Source organism: Mobula birostris, chromosome 29 (genome assembly GCF_030028105.1).
Source record: "Mobula birostris isolate sMobBir1 chromosome 29, sMobBir1.hap1, whole genome shotgun sequence".
Taxonomy (NCBI): domain Eukaryota; kingdom Metazoa; phylum Chordata; class Chondrichthyes; order Myliobatiformes; family Myliobatidae; genus Mobula; species Mobula birostris.
In genome coordinates this window covers 23,624,896-23,644,278 of record NC_092398.1, presented here as the reverse complement: position 1 = coordinate 23,644,278, position 19,383 = coordinate 23,624,896, and the positions used below count along the sequence as shown (strand labels likewise).

At 44.1% G+C, this 19,383-nt stretch overlaps 1 protein-coding gene across 5 annotated transcripts in view; it reads right to left on the bottom strand.

Annotated features, from left to right (window-relative positions):
- Positions 1–2,977: 2,977 nt before the first annotated feature.
- LOC140190062 (sialoadhesin-like) overlaps positions 2,978–19,383 on the bottom strand; it is a 42,394-nt gene continuing 25,988 nt past the window's right edge. For 4 of the 5 annotated variants that reach the window (XM_072246504.1, XM_072246506.1, XM_072246507.1 and 1 more), the window contains 4 exons: positions 17,077–17,454; positions 13,033–13,162; positions 8,668–8,773; positions 2,978–5,092 (listed from right to left, as the gene is read on the bottom strand). In XM_072246504.1, coding sequence (XP_072102605.1) covers positions 4,979–5,092; positions 8,668–8,773; positions 13,033–13,162; positions 17,077–17,454 — 728 coding nt within the window. In that variant the 3' untranslated portion in view covers positions 2,978–4,978. The remainder of the gene's footprint in view (positions 5,093–8,667; positions 8,774–13,032; positions 13,163–17,076; positions 17,455–19,383) is intronic. The other variant, XR_011883530.1, reaches the window with a different exon arrangement.

Below are 19,383 nucleotides of genomic sequence, written 5' to 3'. Positions count from 1 at the left end.
CTTGGCATTTCTTTCCTGGCTGTGTATTGCGAATTTGCGTCACTTTCTAGAGATTTACATAACAATTGCTGTGTAGGCTTAATTCTTTAATGTTATTGTGTAGTAACTTTGGGTTGATACCAGTAATAGATATTACTGTTGGGGCAATGTATACCCTGTTCGTTTTCCATAGTCCTTCAATTTCCTCTTTTAATACAACATATTTCTAGTGTTTTTCACGTTGATTTCTGTAAGTCATGTATGCTTGGAACGGCTATATCTAATAAGTAAGTTGTTGTTGCTTGTTTATCCTGTAATATTAAATCTGGATGGTTATTAAGGATTGTCCTACCAGTAAATAATATATTGTAATATAATCTGTAGGACATTGACTCTAAAGCTGGATCAGCGTTACAATATAGTAAGGTATGATGTCTTTTATGAGTTTGTATTTTAAAGCAAAATATTGGTGAATGATGTTTTCCACTTGATTGTTCCTGCGTAAATTATCAGATTGAGTTAAACTACTGCAGCATTCTGTAACGTGTTGGATTGGTTCTGTTGACATTTTCTGCATTTATCGTCTTGAATTTGTTAATCTTTTATTATGCATTTTGATATTTTTGTGTTAAACGCCTGGTCCTGTATTGCCACACAGGACCCTCCTGTTTCTGGGAAGAAGTCTCCAACTCTGAGCCGTGCGTTCGACGCTTCCTTGTCGACATCTACTCTACTCAGATCGTGGGGATCTTCCATGGAGGATCATGCTCTTCCACTGGTCAACTCTCTTTTTTTGTAGTGATAACTTCTTATGGCGATTGAACTTATTATTATTGTTATCGTCATCACCATCACTATCCCCATCATCATCATCATCATCACCTTCATCATGAAGAGCCTTGGCACAATAGACAGGGAGAAGATATTTCCATTTGTCGAGGGGTTGAGTGCAGCAGTTGGGGCAGAACGAAGACGGTAAGACCATAAGATTTAGGAGCAGAATTAGGCCATTCAGCCTATCGATTCCGCTCCATTGTTTTAAGGTAATAAATTATGGATCAAGTGGGAGCATGGTATAACATAATTCGTGAAAGATATTAAGGGAATGGACAAAATACACGCACTTTTTTTTTAATATGAATTCTTAAAAGGTCTACACGAGTGTGGGGACAGCCATTATCATGGGGAAACAACAAGTATATACATAACTTTTCAGAAGTTACTGGATGTAGGGCCTTTTATCCATCCAGCATATCCAGAGGGTTCCCCGACGACGTCTTGTGAATGACCTTTAAACCTTCGTTCGGTTTAATTTCACCCTTGCCTACCGTCCTGGCAGTAAGAATACCAAGGTCATTGCTTTCTCCCGCCAATTTGACATCTCAGAAGACAATGCCAATCCAGAGCCCATCCTTCCTCGCTTGTGCATTGCTCCTCGAATGATCTGCGCAATAGAGACGGCGTTGAGGGCTGTCCAACTGTCTATCTGACCCTGCCACGGTGCGCCCCAGAGTATTGGAATGGGATTACTCGTCCCATCTGGTTGGACATACAGGGTTTTTACGGATCCTGCCATTTATCGAGAAGCGATTTTTGGGGCATGCACCTATGTCCCAGGGCGTCCACAACTCCGTCTCGCCTGCCCCAGTTGTGGCCAAAACAAGACGTAACGTCAGCGCCCTGCGGGTCTGCTCTGTCCGGTGCCTGTGCCTCACTACCCCTTGTTCTACCTCTTGGTGGATTTAATCACTGCTCTGCCCCCTCTGATGCATAGTCTACCAGTCTGGTGGTTGTGAACGATTCTCCAAGGCTGCCCACGTCACTGGATTCCGTGAGCTCCTATCGGCTCGCGAGACTGCCATTCTCATGTTTCAACTCGTGCTGAGTCTGCACGGCTTCCCTCGGGACGTAGTGTCCAATCAAAGACTGTAGTCTCGTATTCGCAAAGCCTTCTGTTCTCCTGTGAGAGCCACATCCAATCTTTTAACTGGTTTCCACTCCCAATCTAACTGCCAGACTGAGAATGAATCAGGAGTTGGAGACAACCCTGCGCTGCCTTGCCTCTTCCAACCCCAAGCCCTGGGGCTCCCAATTGTTCTGGGCAGAGATTACCACAATAACCCCTAGTCATCTTCCATTGTCATGTCCACCTTTCAATGCCAAAAGAGGTTCCAGCCACTGCTCTTCCCTGAGCAATAGTTTTGACGCGGGAGTCCCTGCTGTTGAACAATTGGTTCAACGCTACAAGCGCTGAAGAGTGTTGATAATGGCAGGGGTCATCCGTCCTGGAAAGAGAGTGCGCAGGAGAAGGCAATGGCAAACCACTTCAGTAGGAAAAAAACTTGCCAAGAATAATCACGGTCATGGAAAGACCATGATCGTGCATATCATAGGACACGGCACATAACGAACGAACGAGAAATGTGAAGTACTAGAGAGCATGCGTTAAAGATGAACGGGGGAAAAGTTCAAGATTTGCACGTAATGTTGTTCTTATTTATATGGTGAATGGTGATTGCCTTGAATGCACTGCCAGGAGTGATGGTGGAGGCAGATTCGATAGTGTCTGTAAGAGGCATTAAGGCTAGGTGAGAGTAAGAGTTCGGCAAGGACTAGAAGGGCCGAGATGACCTGTTTCCGTGCTGTAATTGTTATATGGTTACATAATGAAGGCTGATACACGAATACGAAGGAAATGCAATGATATGGACCACGTGCAGGAAGACGAGATTAATTTAATTTGGCATCATCGCTGGCACAGACGGGCCTACTCATCTGCTGTACTGTTCTACGTTCTATTCAGCAGAGGGTCGCAAAGCAGCACCCCTAGACTGTACTACGTTATAATGTAGACGTTCTATGCTCTCTTGCCTGTGTTGCAACGCAGTCACTCTGAGACGGGGATCTGCACTGAAAATTATTTTTAAAAATCATTCTGTGCTCTTTTCTGATTCAGCTGAAGGTGTCCGCAAACAAAAGGGAAACACTGCACACGTGATAAAGAACAAGGAAACGGTTTATTAGAAATAGCATTATTTCAAATGAAAAAGAAAAACAAGTGTCTACAGTAGTAGCAGTACAGAAATCAAAATACTGTTCATTATCCACTGAGCGAGAGACAGCCTTCTCTCCCTCTCTAACTCTGACTCGACACACTCTAACCCCCCTTGACATACTTGTCCCTGTCCTGACCTAGTCTAATACAACGCTCTCTCCCTGCGCAAAAGAAGTGCCCTGTTTTAGACTCTTTAAGATTCCTTCAAAGCATAATTATCACCCCAGCACTTTCCCGTATTTGGTACCTGCGCCTGCACAATGATCTCATCTTCCTCAGACAAACCTGTTTTTTCACCAATCTCCACTATTAATTCTGTAGGCTTGAGGGCTCTCAAAACATTCTTGCGGAGTGTTTTTTTTTTAAATTTTTTAAAGTTATTTACTTATTTACTCCCGGACCTTCGAGCACAGCAATCCCCTGATTTAATCCGAGCCTAATCATGGGACAACTTATTATGACAAATCAACCTACCAACCGGTTCATCTTTGGACTTTAGGAGGAAACCGGACTCAGAGGAAACCCAGGTGATCACGGGGAAAATGTACAGGCAATGGCGGGAACTGTAAAGCGTGTGATAATCACTGCAGTACCGTGCTGCTTGTTCTACGGTAGTTCTCTTGTACCTACTCAAAACAAACCTACTCCAAACTTACACCATTTTGTCTTGTAGACTTCCATTTTATGTTAGCATATATACCAAGGAAAAATCACCTTTAATCTCTTTCCTTATCTGGCGATGTGGGCATTTCGAACCCTGTCACTGCTCCTCTGGCCCTCAGTGAAACATCATCCGTGTCCGCTCGTCCCACAATGAACGGGTTGTTACATCTCAGCAGCTCCTCAGACCACGCTGTTTGAAATCTACCAACCGGAGTTGCCACTGATCACGTTGAAAATTAACAAGAAACTGAACCTTCTTCTTATGCATACTTTAGTCCATGTACGCTCAATAGCATCTAGTAAAGTGCAATGGAATGTAATCCCGCATGTTCGTGGTCTTCTGTTGATATAGCCGGTGCAATCCAAGGTTCGACGTATTGTGCGTTAAGAGATGGTCTTCCACACACCACTCTGTAATGTGTGTCCAACTGAGTTGATGCCGCCTTCCTGTTACCTTGAGCCGGTCTGGCCATTCTTCCCTCATTAACGAGGCTTTTTCGCCCACAGAACTACCGCAGACTGGATGTTTTCTTTTCGCACCATTCTGTGTAAATTTCAGAGACCGTTGTGTGTGAAAAATCTCTGGAGATCAGCAGCCTCTGAGATAATCAAACCACCCCGCCTGACACCAACAATCATAACACGGTCAAGGCAAAGTAGATCACATTCGTTTCCATTTCTGAAGGTTAGTCTGAACAACAAGTGAACCTCTTGGTCGTGGCTGCATGCTTTTATGCATTCACTCGCTACCACATAATTAGCTGGTTAGATATTAGCATTAAAGAGCAGGTGTACAGGGGTAGCTAATAACGTATCCACTGAGTGTATTACAGGGAGTACAAAAATGACATTGCAAAAACCACAAACCAAATTTCCATCAGAAAGTCAGAAGCTCCCTGAAAGCTGCAACAGAAGTGGCCACAGTGATAAAGAAATCAGACGGCATGCGGAGCATTGAATATAAACATTAGCAAGTCATGTTGCAACTGTATAAAACTTTGGTCAGGCCATATTTAGAGTATTGTGTGCAGGTCCGGTTGCCCCATTACAGGGGGTATGGGGTGTGGTTGCCCCATTACAGGTGGGGACAGGGTGCAGAAGAGGTTTAACAGGATATTGCCTGCATTAGAGGGTTTGTGCGAAAAGCAGAGGTTGGACTACTTGGATTGCTTTTTCTAGCACGTCGGAGAGCTGATGGAAGGAAATAAAATGATAAGTTGATCGACTAATGCTTTGGGTCATTCTTCTCCTCTCTTTGCAGATTCTAATCCCAATTCTCAGTCATTGTAGATTTGCATAAAACTCACTACCATCCGTATCAGTGTTCTCGTAAATGACAGGGCATTGAATCTGCTGCTGTCTTGACCTGGTGTCCCGGTCTTCAAACACCCTCTTCTGGAATGGAAAAGAGCAAAAGTGAGGGGCACAATTATTTGAGTAATGACACGCAAGAGAAATGACAAGGAAGGCACGATAGTGCTTCTACTTCCTCAGAAGGTTGCATAGATTCGGAACGTCATCTAGAACTTAAACAAACTTCTATAGACGCATACCGAGTGCGGGAGTCAGATGGGTACGTTGCGCTGTATAAAGATTTGAGAAATACACACTTGGTATGCAGTTCTGGTCACCCATTGTAGGAAGGATGTGAAGGCTTTGGACAGCATGCAGAGGAGGTTCACCAGAATGCTGCCTGGTTTAGAGGGTATGAGCTATAAGGAGAAGTTGGACAAACGAGCTGTTTTCTCTGGAGAGGCGGAGGCTGCGGGGAGGCCTGATAGAGGTTTATAACAAATAAGGGGCACAGATTTCTACAAATGTACCGTGGAAGGTGTTTTGACGGGTTGTATCATCGACCAGTATGGATGTGCCAATGCACAGGCGCTCCTTCTCACGGCTAACATGCAAGTCACCCTTGGGCAAGGTATAGGCTTAGCCTTCCCCACCCCCTTGATCATGTGAAGCCATGGGAGGGAGTGGTGGTTGTCATATGAGCAACTGGTGCATATCATAAATCCAGGTTATGCGACCACTGACGCCAGGCAGACCATCTCTGAAGAGTATTGATAATGGCTGGGGTGGGGTGGGGGGGGGGTCATCTGTCTTGTAAAGACATTACCTAGAAACTAAGGCAGTGGCAAACCACTTCTGTAGAAAAAAAAATATCAAGAACAATTAGGTCATAAGCCCACGATTGCCTACGTCATACAACACGGCACGTAATGATGATGACGGTAGTGATGATGAATGTAGAGGAGTGAAAAAGCTGCAGAGGGTTGTATACTCAGCCACCCCCATCATGGCCACAATCCTCTCCACCACACAGGTAATTCCTCGGGATAGCGCCATCCATCATGATGGACACTCGCCATTAAGGGCATTCCATCTTTTAATTACCACCATCAGGAAGAAGGTACAGTAGCTTGAAGACTCACACTTAGTGCTTTCGGAGCAGCTTCTCACTTTCACCACCAGAGTTCTGAGTTTTTCATGAACCATCAACACTATCTCACTCTTCTGCTCTCAGTTTGGCACTGTTTCATTTTGTAGATAAATTCTTATTTTAGCTTATAGCAGTGTAATGCCCTGGTTAACATGGTTCGTATTTTTTTCTCTGTTATGCTTTTCTGTTCCCTGTGTTAAGCTGCTTGTTTGGGTTACAATTGAAGGTAAGAGATAGGAGAAATGTGTGCCATCCATTTGGGATGAACCGATTCGGGGGAGGTTTCTCTGGTGAGGGACACTGAGGTTGGGCTGGGGCTTTTGCGAGGGAAGAAGAGAGAAGACGCCGGAGAGAAGAGGTCGGAGGAGTTAACCCGGAGTGGGGTAGAGATTCAGTGAAGATCAGGGAGATCAAAGGAGGATCGGCGAAGGGGAAACCGTGATCTCCAACTTGTGTGTATTGGACTGTTTCATTTAAAATTTCTTTTTTTTTTTGCTTTTTCTTTACTAACCTTTTAGTCAAATTAAGAATTATAAAGCTAAATATTTTCACTGTATGTGGCGTAGGGTCTGTTATTTCGTTGTACTTATTTGTAACAGGGTAACAAATCATGCAGCATTCACAGAAACAGGAGATTTGAGGGGCTTGCACTTCAATCTCCCACATTTGGCGAAGCCTTCCCTTTATCTTACACAGCCGACAGAACCAGAGTGTCACAGAAGTTTTATGTATTGCTCTTTGCCACTTGGTAAATCGACAAATTTCACATCATATCTCAGTGTCAATCAACCTGATTCTGATTGAGTACACAGTCACATCCTTCCCAGGTGGAAATCTCCGATGTTAGAGAGCACAACTTTCAGGTAAGTGTGAGAAGGCTTAAAGGAGATGTTGGGGACAAGGTTTTTGTTTTACACAGAGGGTAGTGATGCATCGAATGTGGTGGAGGCAGATGCGATAGAGACATTCAAGAGGCTCTTAGATAGGCATATGAAGATGCAGAAGATGCAGGGATATGGACATTGTGTAGGCAGAAGGGTTTAGTTTATGTTACATCATTAGTTTGATTCATACGACAAGATCATAGACTGAAGGGCCTGTTCCTGTGCTGTACTGTTCTATGTCCCGTTGTCTATTTTATATGGATGCATGAATACAGACCAACTGCAGGCAGATGGGATTCGTTTAATTTGGCACTGAGGTCAGCACGGACATTGTGGGCCCAAAGGCCAGTTCCTGTCAGTTTCATGTTCTATAGACAAGCACAGCAGCGCTTCCATACACTGACGTGAGCAAAATCCCCCTCCCCTATTCTAACCACATTCCACCGCAGCACTATCGAGAGTGCTCTGATCAGCTGCATGGTATGGGAACTGCAAGGCATCGCACAGCATCGGATTTTGAGGACTGCTGATAGATCCATCGGGATCTCTCTAATCCGATGTTTCCCAACATTCTCTATGCCCTGGACCCTTACCATTAACTGAGGGGTCTGTGGACCGCGTGTTGGGAACCCCTGCAATCCTATCTAGGACATACACTGTGAAGCACTGCAGACCCCTTTGCATCATCAAGTACCCGTCCCATCCGTTCCACAACCTTTTTGACCTCCTACCACCAGACAGAAGGTACTGCCGTACATGAACAGTGACTGTTAGTCCGGATAAGTGTATCTTCCCCCAGTCTGTGAGACTTCCAAATGCCTTGCTATCACCCAGTACGCACTATTTAGGAAAGTACCAGTACATACATGTGTTTGCACCATAAGTCAGCTTGTACATCTACAGAATATATTTTATTATCTGTTAATATTATTTTGTGTGGGCACGTGGCCAAGTGGTTCAGGCATTGGACTAGCTACCTGAAGGTCGTGAGTTCGAGCCACAACCGAGGGAACATGTTGTGTCCTTGAGCAAGGCACTTAATCACACATTGCTCTGCGACGACACCGGTGCCAAGCTGTATGGGTCCTAATGCCCTTCCCTTGGACAATATCGATGTCGTGGAGAGGGGAGACTTGCAGCATGGGCAACTGCTGGTCTTCCATACAACCTTGCCCAGGCCTGTGCCCTGGAGAGTGAAGACTTTCCAGGCGCAGATCCAAGGTCTCGCAAGACTAATGGATGCCTTTAAAATATTATTTTATGTGCAGTATGTAATGTGTTTTGCCCTTTGGTCCCAGAGGAACGTTGTTTCCTTTAGCTGTATACATGTGTACAGTTCAATGTGAAGAAATGTAAACTTAACACATTAATGCAGATATATGGGTAGAGCTTAATTTGCAGTCGAGGCCAGTACAGACATTCTGGACTGAAAGGCCTGCACAGGACTGTTCCCTGTGTTCACCAATTTCTAGGTCGCCCTTTGTTGCTATTTTAAAAGTTCGACTTTGTTGGATCGTAAGGCACTAACTGGAGCTGCACAGACAGTGAGAATTTATACCCAACGGATAAACATCTCCACTTGTTTGGCGGTGTGACCAAGGAATACTTGGCGCACCGGCATCTCTTAGGGAGACAACAGTTACCTGGCGCCTGGCAGTCTGCTGGTTGTACTCCGATCCATATTTCTTGCCCTCCTTGTTCTCCTTCCCCGACGTCATTTCAAGCCTATCCTTTGCTTCCAGAGAAGTTCTGAAACCGGTTCAAACAAAGAATTATTCTCGCAGGATTGTATAGTCGCAAGCTGTTGAGAGTCACGGTGCGGAAAGGGTGCATCTCGCAGTTTGAAGTCACAGAGGTGATACAATCGCCGTTCTTGATTTTTTTTAATTTAAATAATTGTGTAGAGCACTCAGTCCTTCATAATTAATATCCTCCATTGGTCAGGATCGACCGTGGATTCTTGCGTCCTATCTATCTATGTGATACACAAACCAGGGCAGTTCCAAATATCGCTGTGATGATTGTACGTTCTAGTATCAATTGTTTGGCGACAATAAAGCATAAACTATATTTACATGGGGAGAAAATTCAAAATGCAGAGATGCAAAGGGACTTGGGGGTTCTTGTGCAGGATACCCTGAAGGTTAACCTCCAGGTTGAGTCAGTGGTGCAGAATGCGAATGCTTGGTTGGCATTCATTTCTAGAGGTATAGAATATAAGAGCAGGGATGTGATGTTGAGGCTCTGTAAGGCACTCGTGAGACCACACTTGGATTATTGTGTACAGTTTTGGGCTCCTTATTTTAGAAATGATATACTGACATTGGAGAGGGCTCAGAGAAGATTCACGAGAATGATTCCAGGAATGAAAGGGTTACTGTATAAGGAACGTCTAGCAGCTCTTGGGCTGTATTCCCTGGAGTTCAGAAGAATAAGTGGTGTTCTCATATAAGCATTCCAAATGTTACAATGCCTGAACGGATTACATATGGCAAAGTTATTTCCCATGGTAGGGGAGTCTAGGGCAAGAGGACACGACCAAGAATGAAGGAAGTCGATTTAGAACAGAGATGCAGTAAAATTACTTTAGTCAGAGGGTGGTAAATCTGTGGGATTTATTGCCATGTTTGGCTGTGGAGGCCAAGTTATTGTGTGCATTTGAGGGAGAGATAAATAGGTTATTGATTATCCAGGGCATCAAACGGTATGGCGAGAAGGCAGGGAAGTGGGGATGACTAGAAAAATTGGATCAGCCCATGATTGGGTGGCAGAGCAGACTCTATGGCCGAATAGCCTACTCCTATATCTTATGGTCTTAAAAGTAGTGTGTCTTACTGGTAAGAGTGTTTTGCCTTCGGCTATAGATAAGAGGCCACGTTGTCCAACTTAGAAATGTTGTGTCAGCCAATCAAGATTGGTGGATGTAGTGAAGGTTCCAGAGAGCTAGGCAGGAAGAGATTTCTGAAGGGGTAGTTTAGTTTGGGGCCCTATTTAGCGGGAGCTGCAGAATAGAGAACAAGGGAAGATGACGCAGAATGACGTTGGAAGGAGAGTTGCCGTTGCAAGAAGTTCTTTAAGTGGATGAATGGCTCCAAGGAAGAAACATAGAAATATAGAAAATAGGTGCAGGAGTAGGCCATTCGGCCCTTCGAGCCTGCACCGCCATTTATTATGATCATGGCTGATCATCCAACTCAGAACACCGCCCCAGCCTTCCCTCCATACCCCCTGACCCCCGTAGCCACAAGGGCCATATCTAACTCCCTCTTAAATATAGCCAATGAACTGGCCTCAACTGTTTCCTGTGGCAGAGAATTCCACAGATTCACCACTCTCTGTGTGAAGAAGTTTTTCCTAATCTCGGTCCTAAAAGGCTTCCCCTCTATCCTCAAACTGTGACCCCTCGTTCTGGACTTCCCCAACATCAGGAACAATCTTCCTGCATCTAGCCTGTCCAATCCCTTTAGGATCTTATACGTTTCAATCAGATCCCCCCTCAATCTTCTAAATTCCAACGAGTACAAGCCCAGTTCATCCATTCTTTCTTCATATGAAAGTCCTGCCATCCCAGGGGCAATACTTCTGAGAGAGCCAGTTCATTTGAGATGGTCTTCAAAGAAACTTCAGACTGTGCTAGGGGCTTTCATGCAGACTGTGCGTCAACTGTGTCAGTAAAGCGATGCACCCCCAATTACTTCAGAAATGAGCTCCAACCTTTATGTGCACATTCGGCTGGTTTAACTTTTAATGGAACCTCTTCCTTTTTTGTAACTGTAAATTTGGTAAAAATACTTTATAATTTAATGGTGGCATTCACTATAGGAGTGTCCATCATGGGCACTACCCTCCCTGGCATCAAGGACATCATCAAAAGGCGATGCCTCAGGAAAGCGACATCTGGCATTAAGGACCCCTCATCGCCTGGAAACATGTCTTCTTCTCATTACTGCTGTCAAGGAGGAGATACAGGAGCCTGAAGACACACACGTACTCAATATTTTAGGAACCACTTCTTCCTCTCAGCCATTAGATTTCTGACTTGTTACCTCATTATTTTGCACTCTTTGCCTTTTACTGATTTGAGTTAATTTAGAATTATATAACCTTGTAATTTAGAGTATCTTTACAGCTGCCCTAAAGGAAAATATTTCACGGTATTTGCAAGGATGCTGCCAGGACTGGAGACGCTGAGATATATGGAAAGACTGAATACGTTTGGACTTTATTCTTCAGACCATAGAAGACTGAGGGGAGATTTTATAGAACTATAGATCGGATAAATGCAAGCTAGCTTTCTCTTCTGAGAGTGGGTGGGACTGCTACTGAAGGTCATAGGTTTAGAGTGAAAGGTGAAAAGTTTAAGGGGAACATGAGGGGAAACTTCGTCACTCAGAGAGTCGTGAGAGTGTGGAATGAGTGCCCACGCCAGTGGTAAAAGCGATCTTGGTTTCAACGTTTAAGAGAAGTTTGGATAGGTACATGGATGGTAGAGGAATGGAGGACTGTTGTCCTGGTGCAGGTCGATGGGAGTAGGCAGGTTAAGTGGTTTGGCATGGGCTAGATGGGCTGAAAGAGCCTATTTCTGTGCTGTACTTTTCTATGACTCAATATGCCTGTGATTTTAAATCTGATTCTGAATCTAAAACAAAGAAATGCCATTTTCACTGAAAACCCTACACACAAAGACTGATAAATAACAGATGTACAAAAGTGTTTTTGTATGCAGCTGCAAGTGGAATTGCACACTCTTCCTGTGACTTTCTGACTCATCCTTGATGCTCATGTTCCATCCTACATCGCACTGAATGTGTAGGTGCGGTGAATTTATTGCCTCCCTCCTCCTGTGCACGGTGTGTGGGAGTGACGGGGAGAATCTGGGGGAAGGGTGTTGATGAGGGAGGAAGTGTGATACTTGGATTGGAGCAAATGGGTGGGTAACACTCTGTCCCCAGGGCACTGCAGGCACCTGCATCCAGATTTCCCTGGTATTTAACAGGGTTGACGGGAAGGACTCCAAAGTTGGCAAGACCCTGTGGGTTTGTTGTGGAACAGACGGACCTAGGGGTACAGGTAGATGCTTCCCTAAAAGTGGAGACACAGGTAGATAGGGCAGTTGTTGAAAAAGATGTTTGGCACACTGGCCTTCATCAGTCAGGACTCAGAGTACAGGAGTTACAAGACGCTGGTGAGGCTGCACAAGGAATATTTTGTTCAGTTTTAGTCATCCTGCTATAGAAGGAGTGTAGAAAAGATCTATGAGGGAATTACTCAAAGGGCTGAGTTATAGAGAAAGGTTGGACTGGCTAGAATTTATTTCTTGGAGCACAGGAGACAGAGGTGTTTAAAATATTGAACTTTACCTTATTACCCATCAATCACCGGACTCCTGAGACAGTGTGGATAACTTCACTCACCTCAACAATGAAATGATTCCACAATTCACTTCCAAGGACTCTACAACTCACGTCCTCAGTATTATTTATTTATTCCTTTTTGTCATTGTAAAAGTTTTATGTTTCCTTTTGTACTTGCATGATTTGTCTTCTTTTGCATATTGGTTGATTGTACGTAGTTTTTCATTGATCCTGCTGCGTTTCCTTGCATTTAGTGTGAATGCCCGCAGGAAAATGAATCTCAGGGTGGTATACGGTGATATAAATGTACTTTGATAATAAACTTACTTTGAACTTTTGGACTTTGAGGGTCACAGGGTGAATGCAGTCCCTTTCCCCAGGGTCATGGAACCGAGGTTTAAGGTGAGAGGGGAAAAATTTAGTAGGAACTTGAGGGGCAACTATTTCACTCAGAGAATGGTCTGTATTTGGAATAAGGAGATAGAGGAAGTGGTTGAAGGTATGTAAATTAACATTTCAAGAGGCACGGATGAGAAAAATTCAGAAGGTTATCGGCTACACCTAGGGCTGGAAGAGATGGGAAGAGGGGTCAGCATGGACCGGTTGGGCTGAAGGGTCTGCTTCCGCACTGTGTGACTCTGTGACTCTACTCACTTGTCAGATCTCCTGCGCTGCTTAACAATGACACAAACGGTGAACAAGATGATGAACAACACGGCACCTCCCACTGCAGCAAAAGGGACTATGGGGATCTTCTGTGAGAATCCGGGATCTGAGGGAGGAGCTGGAAGTGAAGGAGTGATAATCAGAGCCAAGTCTGAAGCTATTTCCTAGTAGTATTGACTATAGAACATTGAACATACACTCAAGTGGCCACTTTATCAGCTATCCCTTGTGCCTAATAATGTGGCCACCGAGTGAGTGTTTGTGGTCTTCTGTAGCTGTAGCTCATTCACTTTAAAGTTCAGAGTCCTGCATTCAGAGGTGCCCTTCTGCACACCACTGCTGTAATGCATGGCTATTTGAGTTACTGTCATCTTCCTGTCAGCTTGAACCAGCTTGACAATTTCCTCCCGACCTTTTTCATTAACAAGGCATTTCTTGCCAGCAGGAGTGCCTCTCTTGAGATTTTCTTTTTTTATTTTTGTTTGTTTGTTTGTTTTTGAGCACCATCCTCTATAAACCCTAGAGACTGCTGTGTGTGAAAATCCCAGGAGATCAGCAGTTCCTGAGATACTCAACCCACCCCTTCTGGCACTGATAATCATTCCATGGCCAAGGTCACTTGGATCATCTTCCTTCCCCGTTTTGATGTTCGGTCTGAACCTCTTGACCATGCCTGCATGCTTTTATACATTGAGTTAGTAGCACCTGATTGGCTGATTACATAATTGCATTAAGGAGCAAGTGTGCAGACCTACCTCATAAGCTGGCCACAGAGTGCAGAGCAGTGCTGCACAGGGACTTCTGCCCATGACTTTGTGCCAAACTATTTGATCTAGTAATTAAATTCCTGACTATTCTAATCCATTCCCCTTGTACAGTGTCCATATTGCTCCATTCTTGTGCAAGAAGGCAGAGCAATGCCTCCACTTCCGAAGCAGACTGAGACGAGCAAGGCTCCCTCCCCCTGCCCCATCTTGACCGTATTTTACAGGAGCACCATTGAGAGCTTCCTGACAAACTGCATCTCCATCTGGTACAGGAGTAGAGCATCGGACCGAAAATCCCTACAAAGGACTGTGAGAATGGCTGAGAGGATCATAGGGGTCTCCCTACCATCCATCGGGGACATTTATCAGGAGCGCTGTGTACGCAGGGTCCTTAGTATTATCAATGATCCAACCAATCCATCCAGTATCCTCTTTGACTTTCTACCATCAGGGAGGAGACTCCGATGCATAAAAACAGGAACGGTGAGGATGGGAAACAATTTCTTCTCTCAGGACATTAAACTGCTGAACTCCCTGCTGCACTGCATTTGAAGTGTCACCAGTTAATCTGTTCTCTGCCTTACAATACTTAATTTATGCACTTTATTTGTTTATATATGTATAACTCATCTGTAGATTTTATCCTTACTTTCCATAGTTATTGTGTGTTATGTGTATGCACTCCTGTATTTTACACCCTGGTCTGGAGAAACTTGGTCTCATTTGACAATATACATGCATATAGTTAAATTACAATAAACCTGACTTAAGTTGATGTAACTTGATTTCATCAGCCTGTCTTGGGCCTCTTAAATTTGTCTTTTCTCTTTGGAGTAAAAGGGATGAACGGTGACTTGTAAGTGGTTGTAAGGCCACAAGAGGCAAGTGCAGAATGGTTATCGACTGTCTCCCAGGGCAGTAAAAGATAATATAAGAGGGCATACTTTTATGGTGATAAGAAGAAAGTATATGGGAGATTCGGAGGTACTTTAAGAAAAAGGGTGGTAACTGAATGGAATACACTACAGTGTTAGCTGTAGAGTCAGATATATTTGGGCCTTTAAGAGAATCTCAGATGAGCACAGATGAAAGAAAAATGGAGGGTTACGTTGGAGGGAAGGAATAGATTGATCTTGGAGTGGGTTAAAATGTCATCACAGCATTGTGGGTCAAAAAGCCTGTGTCGTTTTGTGCTGTTCTTTATTCTCTATTCTATGTTCTAAACACCTCTATCATATCTACCTCCATCAACTCCACTGGAAGCTCATTCCAGACATCCATCACTGTCTGAGTAAAGAACTTGCCCGACACATCTTTAAATGCATGGCCACTTGTTTTAGACATTTCGACCTTGGGGACAAAGATACCTGCTGTCTACTCCATCTACAGATTGCCTCTCGTAATCTTATAAACCTGTAGCACGTATTCTATCAGCCTTCGTTGCTCCAGGGGGAAAAACATAGGTTTGGCTAACCTCTCCTTATTGATCATACCCTCTAGTCCTGGCAGCATTCTGGTGAAACTCTGCTGGACCCACTCCAAAACCTCCACATTTTTCCTGAACAGAAATAAATGCAATGCTCTGGACTTCATTCTCTCCCCGCCATTGAGCACATCTACATGGAATTCTGTTCCATCATTAGAAACCTCCACCATCCAGGACATGTTCTCTTCTTCCTCTTGCCATCAGGAATTTCTGCCTCCCGTTGTAATTTTTAGGCCACATCCCTAATACTGTTTGGGGGTCTGCATACAACTCCCATTAGGGTATCTTACATTTGCGGTTGCTTAGCTCTTTCCACAATGACTGAATGCCTTCTGACCCTATGTCACCTCTTTCTAATGATTTGATTTCTTATTTTTACCAACACAGCAACACCACCACTTCTGCCTCCTGCCTGTCCTTTCGATACAATATGTATCCTTGGACATTTAGCTCCCAGCTGTAATCTTCTTCCAGCCATGAGTCAGTGATACAACATCGTACCTATCAATCTGGAATCGTGCTACAAGTAGATTATCTGCCTTATTCTGTATACTGAACACATTCAAGTGCAACATTCTTGCGTGTGAAGGTCATTGAGTCTGGAAGTCACTTGCAGCTGTATAAAGCTTTGGTCAGACCACACTTGGACTTTCTGTGCAGTTCTGGTTGCCCCATTTCAGGACGGATGTGGAGAGTTTGGAGAGGGTTCAAAATAGGTTCACCTGGGTGCTGCATGGATTAGAGAGTATGAGATATAAGGCGAGATTGGACAAACTTGGGCTGTTTTCTCTGGAGCTGCAGAGACTGAGGGCAGACCTGATAGATGTTTATAAAATTATGAGAGGAATCGATTGGGTAGACCATCAAGATATTTTTCCCAGGCTTGAAATGTCAAATAGTAGAGGGCATAGGTTTAAGGTGAGAGGGGGGAAAGTGTAAAGGAGACATGTGGGGCAAGTTACCTTATAAAACACGGAGACTGTTGGGTGCCTAGAATATACTGCCAAGGGTGGTGATGGAGGCAGATGCAGTAGTGATGTTTAGGAGGCTGTTAGGCAGACATATAAATATCCAGGGATGAAGAGATAAGAACCAGGTGAAGCAGAAGGGAATTTAATTTAATTCTGCATCTTATTCGGCACTGTCCGTGGATCAAAGGGCCTGTTTCTCTGCTCTGCTATTCTGTATTTTATATTCTAAAATAGGACAACATTTGTCTTTCAATGTCTATGAACAATTCTACCAATCACACTTCCCCAATTCCTGCCAAATAGCCGGCGACCACTCACACCCAGAGGGAAAGACACGCCATCACAGGAAGAAGGGGCAAACTCTGCATATACGTACATACATACATACACACACACACGTACACACAATACACATGCATGCACACATACACAGACAGACATACACACAATACACATACAGACAGTATATATACACACAGTACAATACACATGCACAGACATACACACACAATAAGTAAAAACACGTGCACACACACACAATAAGTATACGTACACATGCGCGCATGCACACACACACACACACACACACACAGGCACAGACAAACACACACATGTCAAGCACAGATATATATGCATGCAGATACACAGACACTCAAAAAGAGACACACGTACATGCACACATACAGAAACATACACACGAACACACACACACAACTAGAGCTGGTAAATGAATTCTGACACCTCATAGCCCTGACCCCACCCCGAGACCCAACAGCCCTTTACCCTGCCACTGAGACTCAACCCTCACCATTTCCCTTGCCGCTGTCAACCAGAACCTTCAATTCCATCTTTGAGGGAGGTAACCCATAAGGGTTTGCCACCGAGCAGTTCACAGTCCCCAACGTCTGGTTCTCCCCATGGACCGTCAGTGCACTGGTCACCACGGAGCCGGGGCCCCAGCTCTGTTTCTCATTGTCGCCCTCTGTCTCGCCCACCATCAGGTTTTCCCAGTGGATGTTCAGCGTCTTGGTCACCAAGGAGCCGGAACGAGCACCCTTCGTCTCCAGCGTCTGGCCCAGGAGTCCCCAGGTCGTGTTCACCGGGGAGATGGACTGTATCATGCAGAAGCAGGTCACGTTGGTGGGATATCTGGTGCAGCTCGAGGGGGGAAGGATGATGGCTTCATCTACAGCACATGAATAACAACACATTTCAGTGTGGGAGGGGAGAATCAAGCCTTTTGGCCCATTCTGTCTGTACTAGATACAATGTTGAATCAAATTCAATCTCTTCTGCCTGCGCATGACGCACATCTTCCCCATTCCCTGCATGCCCAACCATAAGTACAGGAGAGAATTAGGCTATTCAGCCCATTGATTCTATTCCATTCAATCACAGCTGATTTTTTTTCTCAACGCCATTGTAACTCCCTTTTCCAATCAGGAGCAGATCAAAAACACAAGAGTAACACACAGAAAAATGCCAGGGTAACTCAGCAGCTCAAGCAGCATCCATGGAGAGGAATAAAGAGTTGACATTTCGGGTCAAGACCTTTCATCAGAACCCAGGACTTAAAAACACAAGAGGTACTGCAGATGCAGAAATCCAGAGTAACATGCACAAAATGCTAAAGGCACTCAGCAGGTCAGGCAGCATCTTTCGTTGTAGCACTTTTGCACTATGTTGGTAATTGATGCAAAATGATGCACTTCACTGTACGCTTCGATGTATGTATGATGAAGAAAGCCAATCTTTAATATCTTTAAATGCAGCTACTTAATATATAGCAATGGGTTGGAAGAGACTGAGTGAAGAGTAGGGCCTATTCCTACACCACACAACTTTCTTAACATATGAGCAGCATTTGCAACCTCTGATATCTACTCAGAGGAGTTCAGAAGCAGGATCAGGGGGTGGATGGTAGACTTTCAGTGAAAACTATTGGATTCCGACAGGCCTAGATAGAGTGGAGGTGGAGCAGATAAAGGAGAGAGTGTACGGTTTCAGAATAAATTTAAAACAGAGATGAAGAGGAATTTCTTCAAGCAGAGGGTAGCGTATCTGTGGAATATGTTGCTGCAGACAGCTGTGGAAGCTAGTTTACTGGGTATATTTAAGATAGAGGTTGATAGGTTTTGAAACAATGAGGGGTTCAGGGTTATAGGGAGAAGACAGGAGAATTTTTTTTTAAATCAGCTGTGTTTGCATGATTGATGAGCCCAATGGCCTGATCCTGATTCTATATCATATGGTCTCACCATCTATCCTTCAATACAGCCTTTGACTCATCTCATTACTCTTATTCTCAGCATTACTTTTACTTGTTTGCCTTCTTTTGCATTTTTTGTCCGTCTCTGTTGATTTATGTGCAGTTTTTTTTCGTAAAACTCTATTTTATTTCTTTTTTTTTTAACCTGTAAATGCCTGCAAGGTCAAGGTACTGTATGGTGGCACTGGTGACAAACATGTACTTCCTGCCCATCCCCTCCCACCACTCAATATTTATTATTTATTGTTATTATAATTGTATTTATATGTACAATTGTTTGTCTGTCTTTGCATGCAGTTTTTCATTGAATTTGTTGTGTTTCTCTGCACTTACTTTATTTACATTATTATGTACTGAGACACAGCGTGGAACAGGCCTTTGAGCCGTGCCACCCAGCAATTCCCGATTTAGTTCTAGCCTAATCACAGGACCAATTCACCTACCAACCTTTGTACTGTGGGAGGAAACCCACGCGGTCATGGGTACACATTCCTTACAGGCAGCGGCGGGAATTGAACCCGCGTCGCCTGTACTGTAAAGCATTGTGCTAACCACTACACAACTGTGACGTGCCCAGGAAAATGAATCTCAGAGCAGTATATAGATTTCAATCAATAAGTTTCAATAGGTAGTACCAGAGAAATGGATACAATATACATCCTGAAATTCTTTTTCTTCACAAACACCCATTTATGCAATTTATAATATTGTAACTTTAAATTACAATGTAATTTATATGCTCATGAAATTAAATATTTTTTCAACTTTAAACCCTCCCTCCATCTCCCTCTTCTCCAGTCGTGAGGATTGGCAGTGGTGGGGTTGTTGGTCACATACCTTTTCACT